This window comes from Cydia amplana, chromosome 2, assembly GCF_948474715.1.
Source record: "Cydia amplana chromosome 2, ilCydAmpl1.1, whole genome shotgun sequence".
In the NCBI taxonomy this organism is placed as follows: Eukaryota; Metazoa; Arthropoda; class Insecta; order Lepidoptera; family Tortricidae; genus Cydia; species Cydia amplana.
Window position 1 is genome coordinate 24,518,818 of NC_086070.1, and position 27,373 is coordinate 24,546,190.

Sequence of the window (27,373 nt, forward strand, 5' to 3'; positions counted from 1 at the left end):
CAGCAAACAGTGATCGAGGTGTACAAGATTTGTCTTTGAAGTGTGTCATTTTCTATGTATTTGTGTCGTCATTACAGATTGGATTTTGTATGTAGTGAGTGAGAGTGCAACTGTGTGCACGTGCCCCCCCCCCCCCGAAAAAAATGGCAGTATGATTTGTATGGTAAGATATTGGGTAAGATATCGCTTGGGCTCTTCCCTTCCGACGTGTGGGAAGCCGGTGTTGCTCGAAAGATATAACTGTAGGCTGTTGGGTCACAGCTAGCTGTTGAATAATACGCGAAAACTTTGTTTGTACAGTATATTACACAAATATTTACACACAGCACTCGAAGGCACACAAAATATACAACTAATAAGCTATTTCGACATAAATTACAAACGTTGTGAAAACTAAACATAAACATTTATCGCATAAACTAGTGGCGTCAGTGCATAAACTGAGAAAAAAATCTACAACAAAACAAAAGACGGGCGCTGGCAGCGACATCCTTACCGGCCAGTAGGGCTAAAGATGGTCGGCTCTTTATCATTTGTCACCATGCTTGTCACGTTCTATCAAATATGTAAGTGCGAAAGTGACGCATGGCATGACAGGGTGATAAAAATGCGACCGTGATAACGCTGCAGCACGCGCGCAGCACAGAGGTTGGTATAGGTAGTTCCGTCGCCTACAATAACCTTTTGAACTCAAACAAACAAACGTAAGATCGTGACGTCAGAAAGATCATTATGCCGTGTCAACATGCAGTTCAAACAGTGCACTTCATCAGGCGGGATTAGCCAGAGAGGAAAGTATTAGCTCGAGACGTTATTTACCGACGGCTGATTTCAATCGGGACTTCGATTTGCTGAGTCTTCGAGGGGTGCGAATGTGTCGATAGATATGTCGATGTTTTAGAGGATTAGAAGTAAATAATTGTTGGATCAATGCTTTTTTTGTCATCTTCGTATAAGCCATCATAAAAATACTAGAATTTCTAATTTATTCTGTATTTATGATTTTTGTATATATTTATCGGATGTCTGAAATATAAGGAAAGTAAGTAAGTATATTAAGTATGGATGTATTCGTTAGTATATATTAAAGAAAAAATGATTGTGGTGTTTTGACCGCGAGCACTTCGTAAATATGTACTTATTTATAAAGAGGAAATAGTATTCAGATCGCAGACAAACAATTTGTCATTGTTATAATCACAGATATATATCTGTGGTTATAATGATATAGTCTTATCAGGGTTAATTCTAATGTTCTGTGTCTCAATGCTATCTAAATATGGTGCCATGTATCCTCGCTTGCATTCACAATAAAAAATAACCCAGCTAACTGTAAAATCTCAAACGTCGCAAAACGGAGCAATAATGATGGAATATTCATTAATGAAACCAAGTAAAAATTAATGCATATTTGATACGATCTCGATGAATGAATAAACGGCTGGTAATGACCAGTCATCCGGCTATTATTATGTGATAACGATGTAACAATGACTTCCACATATTTCACCCTTGTTTTAAATCTGCATTCCGATTTCTGTGAAAGATTGATTGAGTTTTAAACTCATGATCCGTTTTTATTACGTCCGTAAATTTAAAAAAATGGACACAATATTGATACGACATTCGTTGGCTGCTATGTCATTCATGACACCTTAGATCGTGAACTGGAATTCATTCAGGGTTTAAACTCAACGTGGCCGATAATCTTTTCGAGCTCTTTGAGATACAACTGAGGTATTCGTATCGATTTTGTGACGAGTACAAGGTACAAGGGTCAAATAATTTAAAATAATCTAGATACCTAAACCGGGGTGTTCGATATCTGGCCATATCCTGAGAGCTAAGTATGTCTTGCTGAATCAATAATATAAGGCCAATTTCGGAATGCTTTTAAATATCGATACGTGGTCACATCACTATCCAATCCAACACAGATAACCGAAGCTCCGTTCGTTACGTCAACTCTCGTGACAATGCAAATAATATATATCGAAGCCGATTTCATCAAAACTATCGATATTTGTATAACTGTCACAGCATTGGCCCCTAAGGCACAGACGGATGGATCTGAATCGATTTCGCGGCCTCGTTACCCGTCTCAGGTGACAATGCAAATCGTAGCCTGCCCACAAAGCACCCAATACCCATTGATGAACTATTTTAGAATTAATTTCCCAGGTATTGAAGTCGGGGCTAGGTGTTCTATATGTATATTATATGTGTTCGGCTGTCTACAGAATGTATGAATACCAAATGAATGTTTGTAAATAAGTACCTATTTATCATTCAAAATCATCATTTAAAAATCAATTCTATCAGCCAACATAAAAAAACAACTCAAAATTTGCATTTGATTACTTTGCCCCACATGTGGATAAAATGCAACTTTCTCATCAGTTTTTGAACTACCAAGAGAGCCTTTACCAGTTGGTGTGGTGAAAATACTTTTGACGCATTGTTTGATTTGCTACTGTAGATGCTGACTGTACTCTTTTCCACACATATACACTCTATTTATATAGGTAACATACTCGTAGGCAGTTGATTCAGTTGATTCAGTCTTTGGGGGATTCATTATTTCTGGGCGTTAATACGATAGGTACCCTTGTGCCGCGGACTCGGATTATTAAGATAATAATGGGATCTGGGAGTGTGTTCAGAAACGCACATTGTGGTATCAATTTGGGTCCAATATCTACGTCGTACTCGCACACAATTTCTGTAATTATGCATAAGTGAAAGGATATCAGATCGATAGATACATAATATGTACTAACCTAATACTTACTTGATATAATACAAATTTAAGTTTAAAAATACTTCGAAAAAAAAACTGTACCCCTAGTGTAAATTTCAGTCGATGGCGTGACATGACGTACGCGTTTTGAGTTTCCAAATCATCCCGCTTGGCGCGCTGTTCAAAATCCCATACAAAATGAGACATAACGCATACGTGAACGCACACATCACGCTATCGAATGAAATTTACACTAGGATTTCTGAGAATACAGCAACTCAAGTAGAGGTCACAACATTATACTTTACTTTATATGTACTTTGTTTTAGTTTATGTATAAGGTGAACCACAGAACATATTAAAGAGGTTAGAACGGCTATCGCGCGCAGTTAGTATCGGAACCGGTGTCGCCGCCCGTTCCTCTCCACATTTCCACATTTCTCGCGCAACGGTAGTAAAAACTTGTGTGCCTGGTGAATGGATACGCCTCCTTTAGACAGATTTAATGTCTGGCTTCTTAATCTGAACGTTATTGTGGCGCAAAAGGCATGTTTACGTTTTTCGGTCAGCGCGGGCGAGTACTAGCATGCGAGCGTTTGCTCATAACCGGCGGCGACACGTATTATACCCTGCTCGCATCGCCATTCTATGTGGCCTTATGCAACTCGGTATCAGATTGACGCAATATTTTTTTGTTCCGAATACGCCACCGGTCCCTTTTATTCGATACGCTCTATAAATCATTAACGCGAGGTGAGGATTCGGGGAAATGTGCTTAATTTTATTGTTAGACTTTGCGGCTTATTATACTTAATACATTTCACGAGGGCGGACATGGGGTTAATTATTATGACATAAACAAGTAAGGAAGTCCGTTCCGGTAATTCCAGTAGAGGGTGTAATATACAGAAAATGAATTAAAAGGGGACTAACGCAAATTTGTATTTTTATATTGAACTTTTACCCATTTTAAGTAATAAAAGGTAAGTGCCATGAAAAAAGTCACACGGAAAATACACTCCAAGGTCAAAGTTAGCTTCATAGAAAAAAAATCAGAAAACATTCAGATTTCATTTTTTTAAATTTTAATTATAATCACAATCAAACACAATTAATTATTATTAATAATTCTCTTTATTTATTTTTGGTCTTAAGTTAGGTTATTTTATAATATGGATATAAAAATAAAATACAAAAACACTTACAAAAACAATACAAAATACTTATAAACATATTATAAAAAACCTAACCTAGGGTGCCGCCAGCAGCGGGGCAAGGCCCAAGCTGCCGGTGGTCAGGGCTGCAGAGAGAGGAACCGGCGGACTATCCGCGCCGTGTCCAAGATCACCGCCTTCTGCATCTGACCCTTGATCCAACCACCTAGCGAGAGTCTCTCAAGATGTTGGTCGAGACTCTTCGCTATTAGACCGTTCACTGAAACGACTATCGGGACAATGATCGTCGAATCAACATCCCACATGGCGGTTATCTCGTGAGCCAAGTCTAGGTACTTGCTGGACTTGTCCTTCTCGGCTTTCACGAGATTCTCATCATGGGGGATGGTGATGTCAACGAGCACGGCCCGGCGTTGCGATCGATCTATTATCACAATGTCAGGCTTATTATTAATACATTTAATAATTATTATTAATTTTAATTATTTTAAACACAATCTATATTATTTTCATATCACCTAATTGAGGTTTAAAGCACAGAAAAATTATAGTAGGTTAAGTTGTGCCTAAGGAAACTTTCCAAAATTGCGAAATGTTTCGGAAATTTAACGTAGGAAAAATTCGAAAAATTTCTTACATTTTTGTATGAGAATTGAAACTTTCCAATTTTAAATTTAAATTTACCATATTTCCTAGTGAAAGTTTCATGAAATTTCCGAGAATTTATAGAATTTTATGGAAACTTTCCGCAACTTGCACATCTGTAAGTAGGTACTACCGTACAGAAAGGATACTTCTTACAAAACCGAAGTTTGACAGCGATTCAGAGACGAATCATGCTGTCCCTTTCTAAAGTATGGCATTATTCCCTGTCATTGAGGGTTATAAAATTCAAGTCATTTTCTAACCTGTGGTCGTGCACGAAAAGGGACTTCAAGTTGTGTCAACCCTAATAATTGCTGGGAGCAATGCTGAGCCGAACGGAGCCGAGAATGTCTGAAGGCAGAAGTGTCTCCCCACTGGTAAAAGGTAAAAACCTGCGCGACGACGGTTAAATTAATATATATATATATAAATACCTATATATAAATTGTTTCCTTTTTCCTGGTTTATTCCACCTCTTAAACTTTCGCTTCGTCTCTTCCCAGCAGCACACTAATAAGAAAGACACACAGTGAGAGATTAGACCGATACTCATTAAGACTTGCACGCACCAATCACCGCCCGCGTGCGGCTCCTAATCAAACCCGGGACAAAATGGCTGATTGTGAATTTGTGACGTTTGTGCTAGGGACATTCATTCGCTTAACAAGGAGCGGCATTTGCACGTTAAAGATACCGTTCGGATTCAAAATACAAAAGCATTAAGTACAGTCAGCTGCAGAAAAAAGGTACCCCTGCATAGAAGTTTGTATGCAGTGCAGTTTGTACTGTAGTAGTATTGCATCTCGACATTACTGCCGAAGTTTTACAAAACTTCTACTTGCTCTATTTTCCTTCTATACCAATTTTAACAGACATATACAACGTGTTACCTCAGCCACTGAAAGTGGGATGGGTACTCATTGTATAGGTCATACTGAGCAACTTTTACGATGGGACCAACCCCGAAATTGCAATAAGAGAATTGATATCATACAAGATATCAACATCAGCCAGTCAAAATGTATGGGAGAGTCAATATGACCTATACAACGTGTACCTATTCCACTTTAGTAGGTGTAACACCTTTTATCTTATACCTTTAAACGAGCAATTCTTGTATATTTATTTATTTATATGTATTTATATATTTCAAGGATCTCGGAAACGGCTCTAAGGTTTTTGATAAAATTTGCTATATATATGGGGGTTTTCGGGGGCGAAAAATCGATCTAGCTTGGTCTTATCTCGAGGAAAACGCACACTTTCGAGTTTTTATAGGTTTTCCGAGCTTTGCTCGGTCTCCCAGATATTAAGTACCTATTTATGATGATATACCTGTATAATGGCACCGTGAACTTTCCAACCTTTTTGTTCGGGGCAATCGTGATCGATCGCATCGTTCGTTAGCATGCTAATTGGTGTATCGTTGTCGCAAATCTAAACCGGTTAGCGGTCTGGTCCAATCGGCATCGCAAATAGACGTGTACATTATTTAGGCTAATGAAAGTTACAGCATGTGAAACACACTCACTAATTTGTTAACTCATTCAGTGCGTATAAAGCAGCGACGGAATATAATTATACAACGTGTCCCAAAATTCAACCATAAGCTGGCACCAGAAGATGGATCTGCTCATGACTATACTCGCGGAAAAAAAAAAATTGATACAAAAATTGAAAAATTGTAGACATGATCGTTAAAAATACCACTAGGGGTGTCGATTTTCATTTTTTTTTGTAATTCCATAAATAATATAATAATAAATTGAGATATATATTTTTTTCTTTTTTTCCTCGAGTAGTCATGAGCAGCTCCATCTTCTAGTGCCAGCTTATCGTTGAATTTTGGGACACGTGGTATAATTCATGTAATAAATGTAAAATACTTAATACTAAAGAAGTTAAATATCAAGCAGTGCCCGAGTCAGGATTCGTAACGGCGTCCTTAGCTTTGCGGCTAACGCTTCCGGTTCCCGTCCCAATTGCTCGAGTGTATGCAATGTTTGAAAGGCGCCTTTGACCTACTTGCAGTCGCTGGACTTCATTTTAAGTTAGCAAGACTTATAGAAAGCTAAAACTTCTAAGACTAAAGGGGCCCACTGATTAACAATCCGCCGGACGGTATCGGCCTGTGAGTTAGAACAAAAATTTGACAGTTCCACAAACAACTGACCCCTTTATAGTTAGCAAGGCTTATAGTTAGAGTTAGAAAGCTGGCGTGATACCGCTCTGGACCGAGCAAAGTGGCGTGCTCTTGTGTTGGAGGCCAAGACTCATTTTGGGTCATCGCGCCAGCCAAGTAAGTAAGTAAGACTTATCCAGTCGGATAGGGATAAAATAGTTTTTATAAAGAAATATCACACAATTGCATTGGACGGGTCTAAAAGGTTTATGCAAGTATCGTTAAGCTTATCATTGACAATCACATGATTTAGGAGTCCCAGGATTTAAAGCACACAACCATCAACTATATTGTCCCATACATTAGCGTGATTTAGCGTCCTAATCACGATGTCGCGTCCAACGCGGCACGTGACCCAATATCTCATCGACGTACACGGAAGTGCCACGGCCAAGTTCCTTACAAAACTTTGTGAAACCACCAAGCGCTGGTAAGGAAGTTTGAATTTCAATTCAAGTTTCCTATTGATCTATAGTATAAAATAAAACTGTAATGCGTTAGCAGGTTGAAGAAACTGGAAGTCGCACGGGGAGTCTAGCTCACTGAGCCAACGTTTCAACTACGACAGACAACTTTTGAATTTATTTTTGTGTGGTTTTATGGATATTTTTAGTAAGCTTATGTGGGGTGAAAGAAACATAGTTTATTTAGCTCGGGACACGAGAAACAATATGAGGATTTCTTAAAAGTGTTTTCTTACCCGTCTAACCTTAAGCCCTTGCTACACGGTCGCCGACAAGCCTTCTAACCGTCTGACCTTGGTCTGTCCTTGGTCAGTTTTGGTCAAATTTTGTTGGTAACAACTGTCTACACGGTCCGTCCAGACCAAGGCCACGCGGTCTGAGGGGCTTGTCGGCGACCGTGTAGCAAGGGCTGTACCTATTTTTGTTGATGTTATTTTCTCATTGCAAGTACAACGAGCAGCTCTTTGATCTATTTAAGGAAAATGTTTTTCATTTCTTATTCTCTGAAAGAGAGTCATTAATTGTTGTTCTAAAGAGTGTCCAGAAAGTGATACGTTTCTGCACTAGAGCATTTGACTTTCCAAGTACAGTCATTTTTTTAAGATAAACAGTTGAAATCTGGTTTTAAATGGTTTTGGTATACAATTTCCATTCTGATTTTAATTCCCCGTTCCATAAATAACGACAGGGGAAACTTTCCTTAATCGTACCTGCGCCTAAAACGTACCCTATCAAGATTTCGAGCTGTGAAACTGCAGTGGCGACGCCTGTGCTATAAAATGAAACTACTAGTTCGCCATCTCTCATCACCCGTATAACAATTCCACGCTGCCCCTCCGTATGAAAATATTCAGAAAATAAGTAATTTTGCTGTTTTCGAGTATTTTTTTTGGTTGATACGTAAGATTTTTAATTCCGTACATGTCGAGATATGTAAATTAGAAATTTTATGCTTAATTATATATTCTTTAACGGTTTGAAATAATGGACGACAGACGTCAGCCCGGCAACCATTTTTTTACGCGGCAAATTTAAAATCGTTAGTTATCATATGCCTTATTCGTACTGAACACTTTGTTTTAATTCGTACTTTAGAAGACATATACAATGCACATATCGTAAAACCTGGATTTACGAACTATGTGCTGGAGTTGATAAAAATACTCATAATTTTATTTGTGATGACTGCAAAGAGTTAGAAAATACAGCTAGATCTGCTATAGATAATTAAAATGTTCGTTCTATTATTTGAGATGATTGGACGACAGAAGTGGACAAATTATTTAGATTAGTGACTCAATTATAATATAATAATATTATAATTAATTTGTTGATATGTATTATTTTAATGTTAATGTGACTTTCGTATTTTTTTTTTTTTTATGTTTTTATGTATGGGTATCATTGCCTGAAATAATAGATTTGATTGATTGATTGATTGATAATTAATATTACTTATGTATGTGAATTGCGGTGATTATGAGACTGATACAAATTATAAGATCTCATAGTTTGACATGGTCATGGTCATATACATAGGTGGACAATATATACGGGTACGATATAGGAATATACGGGTACGTTTTAGGGACAATTAGGCCTAAATCGTACCTATTACACTTTTTTTTTCAAACTTTTTTTTCTCAGAAGTTGTTGAGGTTTAACTTGTTACTTTTGTTGATTCGTTATTAAATAAAGATTCTTTACACACAATTTGTATTTTTTTTATTAATTGTATTTCCAAGAAATTTGCATTTTCTCTTAAGGGGTACGAATTAGGCAAGTTTCCCCTACTTTTACTTTTTACTTTTTTAATTTATTTTTTATTGTTAATTGAAAGTACCCTCAAGAAATATAATAAAAATGTATAGGTACTCGTACTTACTTATTCATTTATTTTTTTAAAACACATGTATTATACTTTCCTCGTATTCGAAATGAAAAGTAGAGTGTTTAACTCGAGTGAAAGGCATCATTTCATCCCTTGGTTATTTTATTAACAATCTGCTATATTTAGCAGCGAACCCACCTTATAGAAATCATGCAGTCATATCTACTTGGCTTCATTTTCCACAATAACATGCCTACTCATTCAAACTCGTATTACTCATTCGCGTAATGAGTGTTCTTAATTTAGGCAATGGCTATGCGATGCATATGCATATGCAATGTGTGCATATTGTGCATTTAGAACGCCCAAGCGGTAATGAATAGTGTGATGTTGGCTAAGTTGTATAGGTAATGAAAAAGCTAAACTAATTATTGAAAATTAAAAATTAAAAAAAAAAACCTCCAACGCAATGAAACTGATGAACCGATTTTGATAAAACATGACTTTAAATCACCGCTAGAAAACCTGCTTTCAAATATAAAAAAACATCTTCTAATCGGTATATCCGTGTAAGAGCTATCGTAATATTATCAAGGCTTTTTATATTAGACGTTTTCTGCAGTAAAGCACGCGGTGGCAGTTAGTTTCGCCATGTTCATTTGTTTATCTTCTGCTATTATACTTGCTAACCCTTTTAATTTTTTTTAAATAAAACTAAGCAAATCGCTGTTTGTTTTTGTCCCTTTCTAACAAACACAAATGACAAAATGGCGGATAAGGACAAACGATTATCGTCATAAATGTTTTACATTACCTATATACATTTATTAAGAGACTTACTTGAAACAGTCCATAGCTAATGTAGGCGTTGTTGTGATTGGTCACTTTTTCAGTCGTGCGTCCGCTAGCATGCTCGATCACGCACACCCCTACGGAAAAAATATTACAAATAAAATACTTGCAGAATAAAATCTTTTATGGAAATTCAGTGAGACGGGTTAATTGAGAGCGCTGGTAGCCTAGCGGTAAGAGCGTGCGACTTGCAATCCGTAGGTCGCGGGTTCGAACCCCGGCTCGTACCAATGAGTTTTTCGGAATATCATTTGATATTTACCAGTTGCTTTTCGGGGAAGGAAAACATCGTGAGGAAACCGGACTAATCCTAATACGGGCCTAGTTTACCCTCTGGGTTGGAAGGTCAGATGGCAGTCGCTTGCGTAAAAACTAGTGCCCACGCCAATTACTGGGATTAGTTGCCAAGCGGACCCCAGGCTCCCATGAGCCGTGGCAAAATGCCGGGACAACGCGAGGAAGAAAAAGTGAGACGGGTTAACACCGCACCATAAAGGATGACTCACGCTAGACCGGGCCGGGCCCGGGCCGATGCGCCCGACACAACGTTTTCTAATGTAATGACGGCTGATCGGTGATCACGTGGTGCTTTCCATAGAAAACGAAGCGCCGGAAGCTCCGGTCCGTCCCCGGTCCGGTCTAGCGTGAGTCATCCTTTTAAGTTGCAATAGTAATGGTGCTGCAGTCGTAACCTGAATGCTACCTTAAATTCCAACGTTTCCACACTGGTATCACAACCATAGAATAGTGTCAGCTAATGTCAAAAAATAGTGTCAGCTAATGGTAAATTTTGTCACATACTCGTACTACCAGTCGAAAATATATTAAAGGGAATAGACACAGAATGGAACTACCCACCATAATTTTTGAACATTATTTGAAACGGGTTACTCAACTCACGTATTAATTAATTAGAATAAACGCTCGACATGTCTCCATCCGTTTTTGTGGATATTCGACTAGATAACACGAACTGGAGCTGGCGTGCGTGCGTGGTGGCGTGAACTGAACCGATCGAACGCGATATGTGGATCTTAGAACTAATCATTTCATGGCGTGGCAATCATTTTATGACGTGGCAATCATTTCATGACGTGGCAATCATTTCGTAAAATGATTGAATGGCCACATAACATAAAATTTATTGTTAATGTTAAGTTGTTAATTAGTATTTTATAGGTACTTTTTCTAAATTATTGTAATTTATGCTTAGTTAGTCTTTTTCTGAGAGTTAACTTACAGTTTAAATTAAACATTAAAATACTTAATGCATGCTGTGATTGCCTTTAAGTGGGGGATCAATAATAAATGTGCCCTCTTAGTTTGTAACGTATACTCACTCGTATGTAAATTGTATCTTCTGTTGGTGATCCTAATAAATAAACAAATAAACAAATAACTGAGATAACCTAACATAACAATATCATGAAGTCATCAATTCTAAGATGGCATATCATGAAGTGATCAAAATCTAAGATCTGGCCACGACATATACTTGTTTCCATAGAAAACGAAGCTCCGAAAGCTCCGGCCCGGACACGGCCCGGTCTAACGTGAGTCATCCTTAAAGGATGTTATTCGCCGTAGACCTGATACATGTTAGGAAGTGAAAATAACCTCGTTTAACCGTGAGCCAACGTGTGTGCATACAAAGCGACCCGTTACACCGAAATGGCCGTGTTAGCTCAAATTAAACAGCAATTTATGTGGCACCCGCCGAGCTAGTGCATGCTGGAGCACTAAGTCTTAGTCTGAAGCGCTAAGGTGTCTGCCAGACACGTTTTAGGCGTCTCTACCCGGTGTCTGCTATGTAAATAGAATGTCACAGATATTTGTCTAAGTTAGATCACTCAAAGTATTTCCACATGGGCGGAACAATTCTAATATTTTTGATGATTCAGGTAAGAGTCCTTTTGAACAAAAACCAAACAGTGTTTTGGATTTATTATTTGTGTTTGTCTAAGAAGAGTTGTATCTATATTTTAAAGATGAATCACGCTAGACCGGGGCGTGCCCGGGCCGAGGCGTCAAGCATGTCATTTTCTATGACGGCTGATCGAAGATCACGTGGTGCTTTCCATAGAAAACGAAGCGCCGGAAGTTCCGGCCGGCCTAGCGTGAGTCGTCCTTTATACGTATTTTACTGTACAATCACTCTACTCAAATAATACTGATTACATAATTTCTATATTTATTTTGTATAACTACAAGGTTAATCCACACTATTCATAAACACTGTTATTAAATTTAAGCGTATTTGCACCGTGTCATATTGTAACACGTGTTACAATATGACACGGTGCAAATACGCTTGCGGTGCTGTGATACCTACTCTCGTAGTACAAAACTGATCTAAACTGGAACTCACGTTGTCTATGTCCAGTACTTACATTAGGATGAATTACTAATACGAAAATTACCTAATGTACATTAGGTAATTTTCGTTTCTTTACTCATAGAAATCTGGGCACGTAACTGGTTATTTACTGAGTTATAAAAACAGAGGCTTCAATACCATTAAATTAATATCACCCAATTATTATAGCCACATGTCTACCAGCATTGATATTGAGACTGGATAAGCGGCGTCTATTTAAATAGACATCTGTGATAGACGTATGTGCATTCAGATAGCATTATACGTCCCTTTTGCGCGTTGATTGCTGACTCTGCTGAGTTTGATTTGAATTTTGTATGAGAGCGTTGGCTGGGCTTGTATGATGCTAATGTATGATAAGGCTACGAAATGGCTCTACTACAGCGTTTGACAACTACACGTTTTGATATTATGATTATTATGTCATTTGAATATTTAAGCGCTTGTTTATGTAGTGATAAGAGGCTAATTCATCTTGTTTGAATAAGATCGTGACATATCGTATTCTAAAACTTAAAATATGAAATCCATTTGGTTAAAAAATATAAGTATATCGTGTACGGTCAAGGAATTTGATTTCAGTGCCACTTTGTACCTTGTCACAGCAGTGGCGTAACGTGAACTAATCTAGCCGTGGGCGAAATCGCATCTGCGAGGTCTATTCTTTTACTGTGCCCGAAGGGGCATCGCGCGAGGCCTCTCATGAGTCTCATGGCGCGCGAGGCCGTGGGCGACGGCCCACTTCGCCCACGCCTAGCTACGCCACTGCACAGTTGTCACAGTGACAATAATATGAGATCCCTGGCGGCTTTCATATTGATTGTCACTGTGACAATGTAAGAAGTAGTAAGAACCAGTGACACAGAAATCAAATTCCACAGTCAAGGAGATTTTGTTTTATTTAGGTTAAAAATGTTGAGTAGAATCAACCCGCTGGTCCAAAAACTAGCTTTTCAGACCATCAACCATCAAAGCATATTATAAATTATGCCGCTTGGGCTTAAAGCATGTACCTACAGACGCACAGAGATGGGCATCATTCGAATAAACTTTTATCGGAATAATCATTCGAATAAACAATAATTCAAGACTTTTTTATTCGCGAATGATTCATTCGCGAATAATTCATCCGCGGATGAATCATTCGAACACTTTTCAAATGACGAATGATTTATTCGTTATTTCGTTCGAATAAATCCACGAAGAATATTTAAGTTTTTTGGCTTATTCCATTCAAATAAACAGCACGTTTCATATGACTTGTTCTTTTACTGTATATTTGTTCAGAAGTTAAAGATTGTTAAGGGTTAAAAGCTAAGCCCAGGTAGTATAATAAAAAAAGGACTAGCGTGAACAATGAATTACTCACACACAAAGTTAGTAACTTTCTGGCCTGACGTAGAAAGAGATAGCTGTCTAATAAAAGCCATATATACCATATACCATCAGCAAAAGCAAAATTAGATTAGAATCAACTGGCAAAAACTTCCCTATACAAAGAGGTGTCAGGCAAGGTGACCCACTATCACCAAAGTTATTCTCCGCTGTTTTGGAACAAATTTTCAGGAACCTCGAATGGGAACACCTTGGCCTCAACATAAATGGCACACGCCTAAGCCACCTAAGGTTTGCCGACGACATAGTCTTGTTTGAGGATAACCCAAAAGAACTAGAACGCATGCTAATAGATCTAGCAAAACAGAGCAAGATAGTGGGACTGGAGCTTAACTCAGACAAGACTAAATTGATGACAAATTCTAAGAGACAAGAAATAGCAGTCAATGGATACATTCTAGACTACGTAGAAGAGTATGTATACCTAGGCCAAATAATATCTTTCAAGGATCAAATGGATAAAGAAATCGAAAAAAGAATAGCGTCCGGCTGGAGCAAATACTGGTCACTCAAAGAAATCATGAAAAGCAACCTAGGTATACGGATAAAAAGCAAAACCTTCAACACATGTGTCCTTCCATGTCTAACCTATGGCTGCGAAACTTGGTCTCTTACTAAAAAAACATCGAGATAAACTTGCGAAGTGCCAGAGAGCGATGGAGAGGAGCATGCTCGGTATAAAATTACAGGATAGAAACTGCAACTCTGACATAAGAACCAGAACAAAAGTAGCAGACATCCTCACCCACATAGACAAGCAAAAATGGAGATGGGCAGGCCACACTATAAGATGCAAGACAGAGAAGTGGAGCCAAAGAATTCTCATGTGGCGACCCACAGATGGGTCGTGATCGAAAGGCACTCAATTAACACGATGGGAAGACGAAATTATACTCACAGTGGGACCACTCTGGACAAGGAAGAGAGAGGAAATACTGGAAGGAGTTGGAGGAGGCCTTTGCCGACAGGCACACTGAACTAAGAGACTTCATATAAATATTCAAAACTAAAATTACTACTAAAATCAACAAATATGTTCAGAATAAAGGGCTATATAATAATAATATAATAATAATAAAAGAGTGGGAACACCAAATTTTCTTAGCAGTTGTTTGCTTCAGAGCGAATCTCACAACGCATTTATATTTACAGTTACTATTTAGGTAGTTGCATTGCACATTACAGTTGCCAATCTTTCTAAACCGTGAAAAGTTAATAAGGTATTCGAATAAACAAATTATTCGTGGCAATTCATCCGACGAATAAATTATTCGCGGATAAATTATTCGACGAATAATTTATTCAAATAAGAATAATCATCCGACATTTTTATTCGTCATTCGCGATAAATTTTGTTATTCTTATTCGTTAATCGTCATTCGAATAAATTTTGCCCATCTCTGCTGAGACGCACTTGTTTGTTAACATGAATTTAAAAAATGCTGGTCTATACCCACTCAAATCCACAAGAGATTAGAGAATCCACATAAGCCTAGCATATCTCAGAAACGCTTCCCACAAAAAACTCAAAACACGGACACAAAACAAAGCACTTGTTTAACCAAATTAAATTCCTCGACTTCCGAATTCTTAATTCAAAATAATAACATTAAAACAAGTCGGCCGCAAACCGAATGAATTGCCGTCCTTAATAAGCCTGAACTCGGATCTTAGGGCTTATTAGCATAAAAAGGGGGGCATTCAGATGACAAAACATTCCGAGATCCCTTTCATTTAAGTTTAAAATTGTTAACAGAGTCGGTATAATTGATACTGTACAGGCCACGGTGTCCTAATCCCGAATTATTCAAATTAATACGACCTCGACGCGAATCAAAAGTCGGTTATTATCATAATCGATTGTGTTGTGTTGATTGAGGGTGTACGTTTGCAAAGGAATCATTTGTTTTAGTAGTTGTGTTATAAATGGTTGTTCATTCCTTTTTATGCACTTAACTTGGTGCTGCGTCAATTATAACCACGCGACCCTTGGCATCTATACAATGCCTGTCCTGTGGGAGAAATAATACGGTTTACAGTAAAAACAATGATAATTATAATATATTATCGGTTAGTTACACCGGTGTAAGTAGTTAAAAAAAACAACGGGTTGCACTCCGGGAGTGCCGGCAGAAGTGAAAACTCAATGACATTGTAACAGTTTTTCGATCAGGTCACGTGTCCGTCTTACAAATTTTCAATCTGTCGCGAGTTTAACATTTTTTCCCCACCTTAAAAAGTGCACAGCGCCGCTAAAGAAGTTTACACTTCCAAAATCTATAATATATTACAGTAGGATATGTACTTAAAAACTGAAAAGCGCTTAAAATACTGAAAAGTTGATTGTTGATATCAAAATGAGGCATGATTGCAACATACGAGTACTTTACTGAGCATGCGAGCAAAACAAGTGGGAGCATTGTTAGGCTTTTGTTCTCGCAAGTCGGTTTCCACAAGTGTTATGTTATGTGGCTTCATATTCTGCACGTCAGACTTTCTGTATTTGAATATTTAGGTCCATTATTTTTGTGATTATTATTTGGGTATCTAGTTGTAAAAAAAATTTTCTTGCTCAAACTCAAAACTTCTATAATATATTTCTTTGACATTTGACACACATATAGCTTGGTTACGGTGACAGCTGTCATCTCCATACAATTTAAGAGCCAACAGGAGTGGTCATTTCTCCATACAAACGTACTCGACTGTTTCCTCCTTGGGTTTTGAAGCTAGAGCAATGATTTTTTCAACACAGATTAATATTGTCAATATCTGTGTCGGACCGTTTTGCTTTTTTTGATATTTTTGTTTTTTAAGGCGCCAGAGCCCTTCAAAAATAGCCAAAATGGCCTAATTGACTATGCCGCAATGAGAGGCGTGCTATTCAAAACTGATATCATTTAGTCAAAAAAGCAAAACGGTCCGACACAGATAATGTCATAATCAATTAGATTTCCAAATTTGGTTACGATTGGTTAAGTTTTGGAGGAGGAAACAGTCGAGTACGAAACCTCGATTTTTGAGATTTTTACGCAGGGTTTTTCGCCTTGTCCTTATCGCACTAGATTTAGGAGCCACTTCCGTTAGCGAGACGGGTATATTTACCTAAAATATTTAAATCTTAGCTCCTGTTGGCTCTTAAGTATAACCTCAAAAGCGCAAAATTATATATCGAAATGACAATGACAGCTGTCACCATCAGTCAATCCATGAGAAATTATCATTCTCTAGCAGCACAGAGGCCTATATGAAGAGTCCATAATCCATTCCGTTTTGAATTTTTATTTTGACAAATCAACATAACAATGTCACTTGCCTTGGCAAGTGTTTATGTATGCGCGGCTAGAGGATATAAATAAATAAATAATAATAATAATGTGAGCCTATATGCGTGCCACTGCTGGGCACAGGCCTCCTCTCATGCGCGAGAGGGCTTGGGCTATAGTCCCCACGCTAGCCCAATGCGGATTGGGGACTTCACATACACCTTTGAATTTCTTCGCAGATGTATGCAGGTTTCCTCACGATGTTTTCCTTCACCGAAACGCTAGTGGTAAATATCAAATGATATTTCGTACATAAGTTCCGAAAAACTCATTGGTACGAGCCAGGATTTGAACCCGCGACCTCCAGATTGAAAGTCGGACGTCAGAGGATATAGTCTAAATTTTTATAAGTATTATAACAACGGCACAGAATAAGTAATACTAGTAATATTTAGTACTACCGCACAGAAAAGAAACTTCGTACAAAACCAAATTTTGACAGCGATTCAGGGATGGATCATGCTGTCCCTTACTTATGTACGGTACTATCCCTTTCGGCTATTTAGTTGTCAAAGTTCAAGTCATTATTTGATCTGTGGTCATACACGCGAAGGGACTTCAACTTGTGCCAACCCTAATAATTGCTGAGCCGAACGGAGCCGAAAATGGTGGTTTGACAAGTCAAATAGTTGTCTGCTAATGAAAACACACGTATATGTCAGCAGACGCTCCGTTTTACGTATCAACCAATTAGCACCGTACCAGTCCAAAGTTGCACAATGGGCCCGCACCGAAGTTATACACGCTATGTCAATAGCGGCTAGCTAAGATCTGAATAACCAACTTTGGCGATCTGATTAGGGAAACTCCAATTTTGGAAAGCTAAATGCAATTGAGATCTCACCTCAATTGAATAGGGGAATGTGAGAACATTTTGAGTTAGCAAGAGGTTTTCGACTTTACGTTCTATCTTAAAAAAAAGTCTGTAATATTGCAGAATCCTTGATGCATGCAGTGAGGAAAATTGAGTTGTTATCACCCATCCCGCGGCTGCGGATTGACATCAGATAGACGGAATCTCAGTTCGATTAGGAACTATGATAGAAAGTACAAAATGCCGGTGAACTGTGCCATGTTACGGCCTTGTAGGTACATTTCTTTCATGTAAAACGGAACTTTGACAACATCAAAATACATATATTATATTCCATTTAATGCCATAAATAACTTACCTAGCTCCCTAGACATTATATGAGTTTGTAGACATATTATGCGCACATAGACGTTATAACGACATATAGCATGTCTGTCCCACAGGACAGATGAACCACACACAACCAGATGAACCGCACAATCCACAGATGAAACTACAAAAAAGATAACAACAAAAGCTCATGTTGAACCCACAATAGCAAACCTCTAAGTACCACGCGACAGTGAGCAATGCTGAAAGTATGTTGGAAGCTTCACCGCCTAGTTAACATTGTTCATCGTACGGCGATTCATTAACGAGTCAACTTTCATAACAATGGCAAACGAGCTGATTATAATTTTCGCATATATCACTGACATATTTGGCTGACTGGTTTCAAACCTTATTGCGAAGGAATTAGGTCCATCAAGGTTGTTAGCGGGAGTGAGTTGCTAGATTCGCGAGAGACTCTGCTGATTAGCGAGCTAATGCCGAAATGCAGCTCGCGACGATCGACTCACGATGTCTCGTTTACACTTTCAGTGATATGTTATATAATTATTTTATTACTTTGGCTATGAGCAGTCGCTTTGTTACATTTGGCATTGTTTTTAATTTACAAGGCTACTAAGAAAGCGTGGGAGATATGCCTTTGTATCTAGAAGTATTCATTTTCGCCTAACTTATAAGTTTTGCGAAAAACGTAATTTTTAAAATGGACTTTTTGTCGACTGTAAATACTTTAAGCTTTTAGTATTGGACTCGTCAACTTATGTTACGAATAAAACATTAACTAAACCTTTTGAGCTATAGAGCAATATATTACAACAATTGGTAACGATCATTATATCTCCGTTGAAGCCGAGGTAGTGTAGTGGGTTAAGTTTTTTTTACTTTTATTAAAAACCTTTAGTTTTATATCAGGCTTAATATAATGAAACCAAGATAATAATAGCCGCAAACGGTACATATAAGTCGGCTTCGTGGCATTTCTGAGGGCGCGCCTCGGGGACCGCCTGCATCTCGGTTAATGCAACTTTGATATGTGTCAACTGTATTGTGACTGAACATCATTCTATTACGGGGCTTAATGTACATTGCACACATTAAACACATGCATGTTCCCAGTAACAAGTCTGTTATAGGAATATACAAGAGATAGAGAAGAAGTTTTCTTTTTTAGTGGTGACTGTACATTCGAGGCCAGAATCATCTAAACATATAGAACTTTTTTTCTTTTCAAACCACGTTTTGATATTTTCAATCGTTTTTAGATTCTGCCGCATTTTTGTCAAAGTTCCTGTTTGTTCTGATGTTATTTCTGATCGTTTAATAGAGGTCTCCGATTTCCCTCAGTAACCAAAATTGCGGATAGGTCGCGGAAAGCGGTTCCTGAAAAGATGTTGACTTAAGTTTCCACGAAGCTCTTGACGATGTTGTACTGGAGTAAATTGCGCGAGCTGGCGACGTGCATGGCCCTAGGAGCTGTGTAGTATGTACCAAGCTGCCAGATTTGTACTCGATTTACGTCTTCAAAATTGTCATATAAAATCCGCTTCAGCTTTTATGAAACAATCTTCAGGAGTACTTACACTGCGCTATGAGGCTTCTCGGGAAGTTGTACCGGAGTAGCTCACGGGAGAGCTGGCAACGCGTGAACGTACGTGCATGCCCGTAGGAGCTGTGAACTAAGCACGCTGCCAGCAGCAGCAGTAGGCAGGGACGGGGCATCTGTAACAATAGGCTTTTATTTACAAAAAAACGGTGTTAAAAGGACCGATCGCGTCCGGAACACTACGCTGCGCTCTATAACTCGCATCACTGACGTTGGCAAAAAAACCACTGGCTAAAGTGGGACTGGGCCGGCCACGTCAATCGCAATGCATCTGGGTAGGTGGGCTAACGTAGCCACCAAGTGGATGCCGGTATAGAAGCGTGGGCGGGGTAGGCCCAGGCGGAGATGGTGAGACGACTTTGATCGATTGTAACCCGTGGCATAATTAGTTAAAGTTACAGTTACGTCGGTGATCTATCACTTCACAAACAATTGATAAATATTGATTTTAGAAAAAAAATCTCAACCTAACCTATACGACTATTCTGTTCGTAATTTTTCGTTTAAAATAGTTTCACAGTCCGAGTTATGACGAGCAAAAAACAAAAACTTAAAATTAGATTGCTTTTTAAAGCAGACAAAATATTTTGTTTATTTTCTTGAAGTGAATGCGCAATCAAGTATTCAAATAAGCTGGCTTCTGTGAAATGCAACTTTGCCTGCCGCTATTCCAGATTGTTTCGTACATAATAAGTTGCTCCAAACATTATTGTTTTTGCTGCTTTGTTTGGCAATGGCTGGTTTCTTACTGTTGAATTGAAAATTTGAAAAGCAAAGATACTCGGGTCTTGTTATGATACCTTACTGTGGCGTATTCAGCGTAGCCTATGGTCCTAATAGAGCTTATTTGGCTTGCTATTTTTTCGAGGCCTGTGAGATAAGCTCAAAATAGGTCCGTGGTGGAGATCGAGTCCTATATTATAAGTGTTCTAATACGTATAGGACTTTAGTAGTTCTATATTAGAGAAGAACCACTGATCGGACGGAACGGCTACGACTTTGTGTCTACGACGAACCGTAGCAATCTACGAGTACCCAAAGTGTACCATTTAATATGTAGTATCATTTAATATGCTCTCCGCCTCTAGCTTGTAACTTACAAATATTGTCCAGTTTAAAAAAATAATTTCATAGCAAAGTACTAAATAAATGCGTAAATTAAATAAGATAAATAAATATATATGTATTAGTATATGTGCCGTGTGGTGGCCGGCTTTAGAATAGCGCCAACCCTCACATGTGGGATAAGGGTGTCGTACTAGGCGACTAAGTCCACAAACGAAGCAAAAAGCTGTTTCGTCACAGGGGAGATGGACCTCTTAGCATTGGCTTGCAATCCATCTAGGAGAAGGATACTCCAAAATTAAATCCCGGAATGGAGTTACCGTAAGGCGCGAGTAGGGTCCAACCTGAAATAAGCGGCAGATTCCTGCAGCCGACCTGCCTCCACGCGTATTGGCTCGCCTTTCCTGTGGGTTAAGACAGTGAAGCCGAGAGGGTAATGCAGGTGCTGGGCATCCCTGCGTTTCTTTAATTCCGTCCCAGGCGGTGTTAAGTCCGGAGAGGTCATTGTCTCTCCGATTTGCACCATAAATCGTCTGCAGTAGACGCAAAGGCCAATGGAAATAAATATACTTATTTAATAAACTTAATAAATAAAATATATTTGTCATGTACATATTCGTCTTTTGAGAGCCAAACCACTCGATTTTATTTTATTAATTTATCAACTGATAGTACTTTGTTAACCACATAATTTGAGCCATTGTTAATGAAGTAATAATTTAATTAATATGTCCAAAACCGACGTACAATATAAACGACCGCAATTTGTAACCGTAACTAAAACCAAACTTCATTTAAAACGTATCGTGTTTCGTAGTATGTAAATAATTATTAGTATATTATCGAATACAAATACAGTTGTATAATTACTTTAGGGAATTAATAATAACTTTTGACATATAAAGAACGGACTTAACAAAACAGTAGGTATGCCATCATTTTATTAGGCAATTAAAAATTAAATGGATTACTATAAAAAATATACAAATATATATAATAGTTGAAGTGTTATCTCGATTTCATCATCAGATCCTAACTTTCGTTTTTCAGCCGTTTTCAAGAAATCTGGGAACGCATGTATTAGTGTTGAGTTGCTCACTCGTGAGGCACCTCATTTGTACCACTCATTTTGTTAATTTGTCGCAGTACTTCGTACCGCAAAAATGTCTTACTTCACTCCTCTATTCATTTTACTTGATTCTAAAATTATCTTTCTCCTAACAGTTCTATTCTTAACCTCCAGAATTGCACTCCAATTAAATTTTACTATTTATTTATTTATAAAGGAAGTGATGAATACATAAATATGTATATACATTAAATATTTTTGTCGCCGTTGGAATTAATGGAATAGTCGACGCTGAAAATATGCTAGTGCCTCACTTCATTTGAAGTAAGACATTGTAACACCTCATTTTAGAAAATGAGGTACTCATACAAACTCATTTTAAATTGATGTCCTACCCATCACTAGCATGTATAGAAAAACTTATTAATTATAATTAAGAACCTCCACCTTCAAAATTTTTAATTCTCCTAGCCGAGCCGAGGCCGAGCTTCACGAGACGCCAAAGGCATGTAGAGGCCAAAATTAGTGTTCATCTTTGCGAGGCCGAAAGCCAAGCTGCAGGAAGGCTGAGATCGGGCAATGATTCTAGAGTGCACCAGAAATTACACCTACTCCAATTCGCAACAAAGAAAAAAACAATCTGAAAATATTAATTATTCAAATGATGCCTATTATATTACCTACAATGCACTTATGAGTGTCAAAAACTAGCACCGATTGTAACCTGTACCACATTCCCGAGCAGAGATACCGGCGCAAGGAACTCGATGGGTCTCATTTAGTGTACTTTGACTAGACCCGTGTGAAATACGCCTTTGAGAATTTGGGTGATGTATTAATTATTTGGTTAATTATCTAATTATAGTGTTTCAAGACAGATGCAAGCGCTTCTGTAACATGAGCGTTGTTTACAAACTGAAGAAAATGCAAGACGCAGAATATACATGAGAATAATAAGCCCTAGACAAAAGGCGGTGCTAGGGTCATTCTCACCTCGTCCATAGAAATATATTTTACTGACATATTTTTATGTTATTTTGATTGATGATTTTGATAAAATAATATGGAGATCTAGACTAGAGTTCCCTATTCTGTACAATACAAGCGCACTTTCACTGTATGTCCTTAAAAAAACATCCACTGAGTTACGAAAAAGTATGGTATTTTCAGACGGAAAGGAAACAGTGACTGTCTATTTATCATTCAAAATAATTCTTCTAAAATAAAACGATTAAAACGGATTATATCGCGTACCTACATTTGTTGAATTTATACTACATCCCGACGTTTCGAACCCTTTACAGCGTTCGTGGTCAACGGGTGTCTGAGGAAAAAACGGAGAGTTGGTTTCTTCTAGCCAACATGAGGAAACAACTCAAAATTTTCATCAGACTACTTTGCCACAGTTGGAAATGCAACTTTCTCATCTCTCTCATATAAAGAGAGTCTTTACGAGCTGGTGTGGTGAAAAAAATAAATTATCGCTAATACTAATTGTGAAGCTAAGTAAAATAGTATAAAAAACAAAGTGGAATCCAGAAGAGCCTGTTAACTACAGGTTCCTTGAGATGGAATGAAATTTCTTAAACAAAGCTTGCTCAGCCGGAGAGCGCGAAAGTAATTGGAATAATTATTGAGAATTATTCGCTACGTGAATGTAACTTGACTACAACCAGAGACAAGGATATCATAGAGACTCCCAGTCTTCATTCACAGGCGATTTTATTATGCCCACTGTGGCGTTGCTCGAATCGAGCTCTTGTCACTGGGAAAGGAAAGGGGACGACCGGTTCTCTATAAAAACTAAGTAGTCCTCATTTCCCTCTCTGGATATTGACATTTTGGAAAATATTTTTACATAATTTGACTTATATTATCCATAGCTGTGTCCATTCGTTTGAGTAACTAGTTAGGAGCGAAAAACTAATTCCATACAAATTTTTATAAAAGCATAGTGTCTGCACAGTGTCGCTGTTTTGGGAGGTAGTTTTCTTACCATCCTAAAAGTGTCGGTTACTGGTTCCTGTCGGTCACTAGTGAAACTCGTGGTAATGATATTGAAGATCTCTTCGGTGAGACGTGTGTGACTGGCTTTATTTATCTGTCTCTCGATAATGTTCCTTAGAATCGTATTTCATCACAGTTATTATTCCAGTTGGCGGGAATAGCTTTAATTAATACAGTTTCTTGGAAGTACGTCGTTATTACAACATCATGACTAGTCAAACTAATTAGTGTGTGGAAAACTGTAAGTGAAAAGTTAAACTATTGTGCTTAAGAAATAAAATATAAAATAATATTCAATATTAATTGACATTATGTGACAAATATTGCTGTATGGTTACATTCTTGCTAATACATATTATTAACGCACAAGTAACTCAGTCTGTATGTCTGTTATCTTTTTATGCTTAAACCGCTGAACCGATTAAAATGAAATTTGGTATGGAGATAGTTTTGAGGCTCAAGCCCTAGCTTGTAAAAAATTAAAATTTATTTATCAGTAATAATCATCACCATCATCATTCCATGCAGACAAAGTCGCGGGCAAAAACTAGCGTTTACAATGGCATAATGTTCATCCGATAAAAAACAACGAAAGTTCTATATTATGAAGTTTTAGGAACTCGTCTAAGTAAAACAGTGCTTCAAACAATAAACCCAATTGACAACAGGGCATTCCGGTCTATATTCAATAACCTTAGATAAAAATAATAACATATTATGATACCAAAAACTTGAATATCAAACGAATCCTTTGAAAAAACATTTTAAAAAACTTGGCTCTTCAAACTAGCCACCACAGACGGCACGCTCTTCAAAAAGCGCATTCCTCAAATGGCGTTTTTGTTTCCCAGCGTTTCAATAAATAGCCGAGGGTCGTTAAAAAAACTAGAGATGCTACCGGACTCGCCGCGTTTTCTTGAGATTTAATAAGATTGTGGTACCATGGGATTTTGTTCGGGTATTGTGTGAGTTTTATAATTTTCTTTAGTTTTACCAATATTATATAGTTGGCGAGATTAAAGCCACAATGACTTCCGCTGGCTGGGTCACCTGGAGAGGACGGGAGAGGATGGAGCTGTGAGAAGAGCGTATGTGGAGAACCCGAAAATGTCCGTCCGGGCGTCCAAGATACTTACCGCTGGAGTGACGAAGCCCTAAAAGACGCGTAGGTATGGTAGCTAGGTACAGTGGGCCAAGAAAGTGGTCTACCACCCTACGGTTGAGATTCGTTTGAACGTCATGAGACAACAAGGTCGATTTGACATGAATGTCAGTGACAATTGTCAACCTTAGCCATCGTAAGATCTCGCAGAAACTTTTGTCAAAACTGGTAGACCACTTTCTTGGCCCACTGTACCTTATTACACTGAAGAAATCTGTATATACCGTTGAATTTAAATACGTTGCATTTACGATGCGTCGCGTTGTTTTGTCGCCAGCGTCGACCATCGACATTTTACAAAAAAAAAATATGACATGCCCAATTAAATGCATTAAAAAATAGCGTCACGTAGATACCCGACACTTTACTGGAATACCCCAGGCACTACTTAGCTCTAATGGGTGGTACCTACTGATTCTTGTGAACGTTTGTACTGTTTAATACCTGTCCTCTTATGTAAGTAAACTTATTTATACTATTGTATTTAAAAAACCGTGTATATTCGAGGTGTACTGTTCTTATTCTTTTAAAAATGTGCTTCCGAAACCATATGGAGAATAAACTTCATCGAGATAGTTAAAACTTTCGTTGTGCTCGAGTTTTCAGAGTAGCACCGGCCAGTCGTAATATAATTTTACGTAACTAAAGTTATAGTTTTGAAAAGGCATTTAAGAATGTTTCATTCATTGGCAAATGCACGAGATTAAATCAACGTCTTTCCTAGGCTAATATTAATTAAAACGTTTCTTAGCATTAAGATGTAGTTTTGTATCTCCATTTCTGCTACCTTTCCGTATTTTGGTACAGGTATTTACAGTTTCGTAGAAGAGTTTGGTATCGAGACGTTCTTTGTAATGTTTATGTACGATTCTCTGCCTTTATCTACAGCTTTTGATATTTTCCTTTATATATATTATCTTACGTCAGTGAGGTTTAGAGATAACCCATACTAGTGTCTTCCGAGCGTCGGCGTCTAGTCAACTCTATGCATTGACATATATATCTCAGGACTAGTCTTACGGGCAATAAAAATGGAGCATGAATGGGGCCAGTACAGCGGTGTGAAAACGCTGCAACGCGATTGGTTGATGAGTTCGCATCACGCGCGCGCACCCGTGCGATTGGTCGCAACTAGTTGCGTTAGACTACACGATTGGTTCGAATTCGTGAGTGGCACCGCTGAACTAGTACCACTTTAAGTGCACGTAAGGCCAGTCCTGAGATATATGTCAATGGCTCTATGGCTGTGTCTCGGGGCAACGTTGGCACAACTGCGTAGCGATACCATTTTCCATAGCGCTGACTAGACGTCGACGCTCAAAAGACGCTCAAAATTTGATTTGGATATGATTTTGATATGTCAGCTGTCAACCGTGACATAATATATCATATCCCTAACAAATACAGGTCTAATTTATAACCAGTTATTACAATACATTATTTAAAAATGACAGGCGTATTCGAATTTTAGTTATTCGATCTGTTTCCGACATGATACCGATATGTTAATGTCAAAAGTGACATTTCCTCAACCAAAAACTCAGTGTCTTCATTTAATACTGGAATTTATGAAATTACATTCATACAACTTAACCTAATTGATGAGTACTACCAAGAAAATTAATTACTTAAAAAATTTAAGAAAAGGCAGATTACCAGGCATATTTGATTTTGCTGAAGCCTTGATTAATTAAATTTGCTCGGTAGGTTTTAGGTATTTTTGTAGGGTCCCTAAGTCAAAGTAAGTACGTAAGTAATTGCTTTTTAATGATTTACGTAGATAATGATTTCAGCTGCCGTATTTTGTTGTATTTTGTTTGTAGTACTTCTCTAGCTTAGGTAACTAGGTATGCAATGAAAATTAGCTTTAAAGTAAATCTATAACGGGATAACTTAAGACTCCTTTTTGAGAGACTGGCCAGATGCAGCTCAAAATCGGGAGGAGTGGAAGAAGAGGGGGGAGGCCTTTGCCCAGCAGTGGGACACAATAGGCTCGCAATAATAATTCTATATCTTTTGAGTCCATGATTTTTGATCACCACACACATGAAAGGCTGAATGTAAATGATTACGCGATGAAAAGATTGCTGCGATGGAAACAGCGGAATAGTAGATTGTTAACCAAGGAATGAAATGATACCTTTCACCCGAGTTAAGCACTCTACTTTTAATTTCGAACACGTGGAACGTAGAATGCATGTAATGCGCGCGCCAAGCGGGACGTTTTGGAAACTCAAATTTACACTAGGAGTATGACTCTCAAATTTACACTAGGACTATGAAAATTTGAATTAAGACCAGAGCTACAAGAAATATGTTAAATAATACAATATCAG

The 27,373-nt window shown here is 38.0% G+C and overlaps 1 protein-coding gene across 1 annotated transcript in view; it reads right to left on the reverse strand.

Moving 5' to 3' along the window:
* LOC134661214 (lysozyme) overlaps positions 1–19,865 on the reverse strand; it is a 40,064-nt gene extending 20,199 nt beyond the window's left edge. The window contains exons 1-2 of the mRNA XM_063517188.1: positions 19,712–19,865; positions 9,878–9,966 (exon numbers count right to left, since the gene is read on the reverse strand). Coding sequence (XP_063373258.1) covers positions 9,878–9,966; positions 19,712–19,850 — 228 coding nt within the window. The 5' untranslated portion in view covers positions 19,851–19,865. The remainder of the gene's footprint in view (positions 1–9,877; positions 9,967–19,711) is intronic.
* Positions 19,866–27,373: the final 7,508 nt, after the last annotated feature.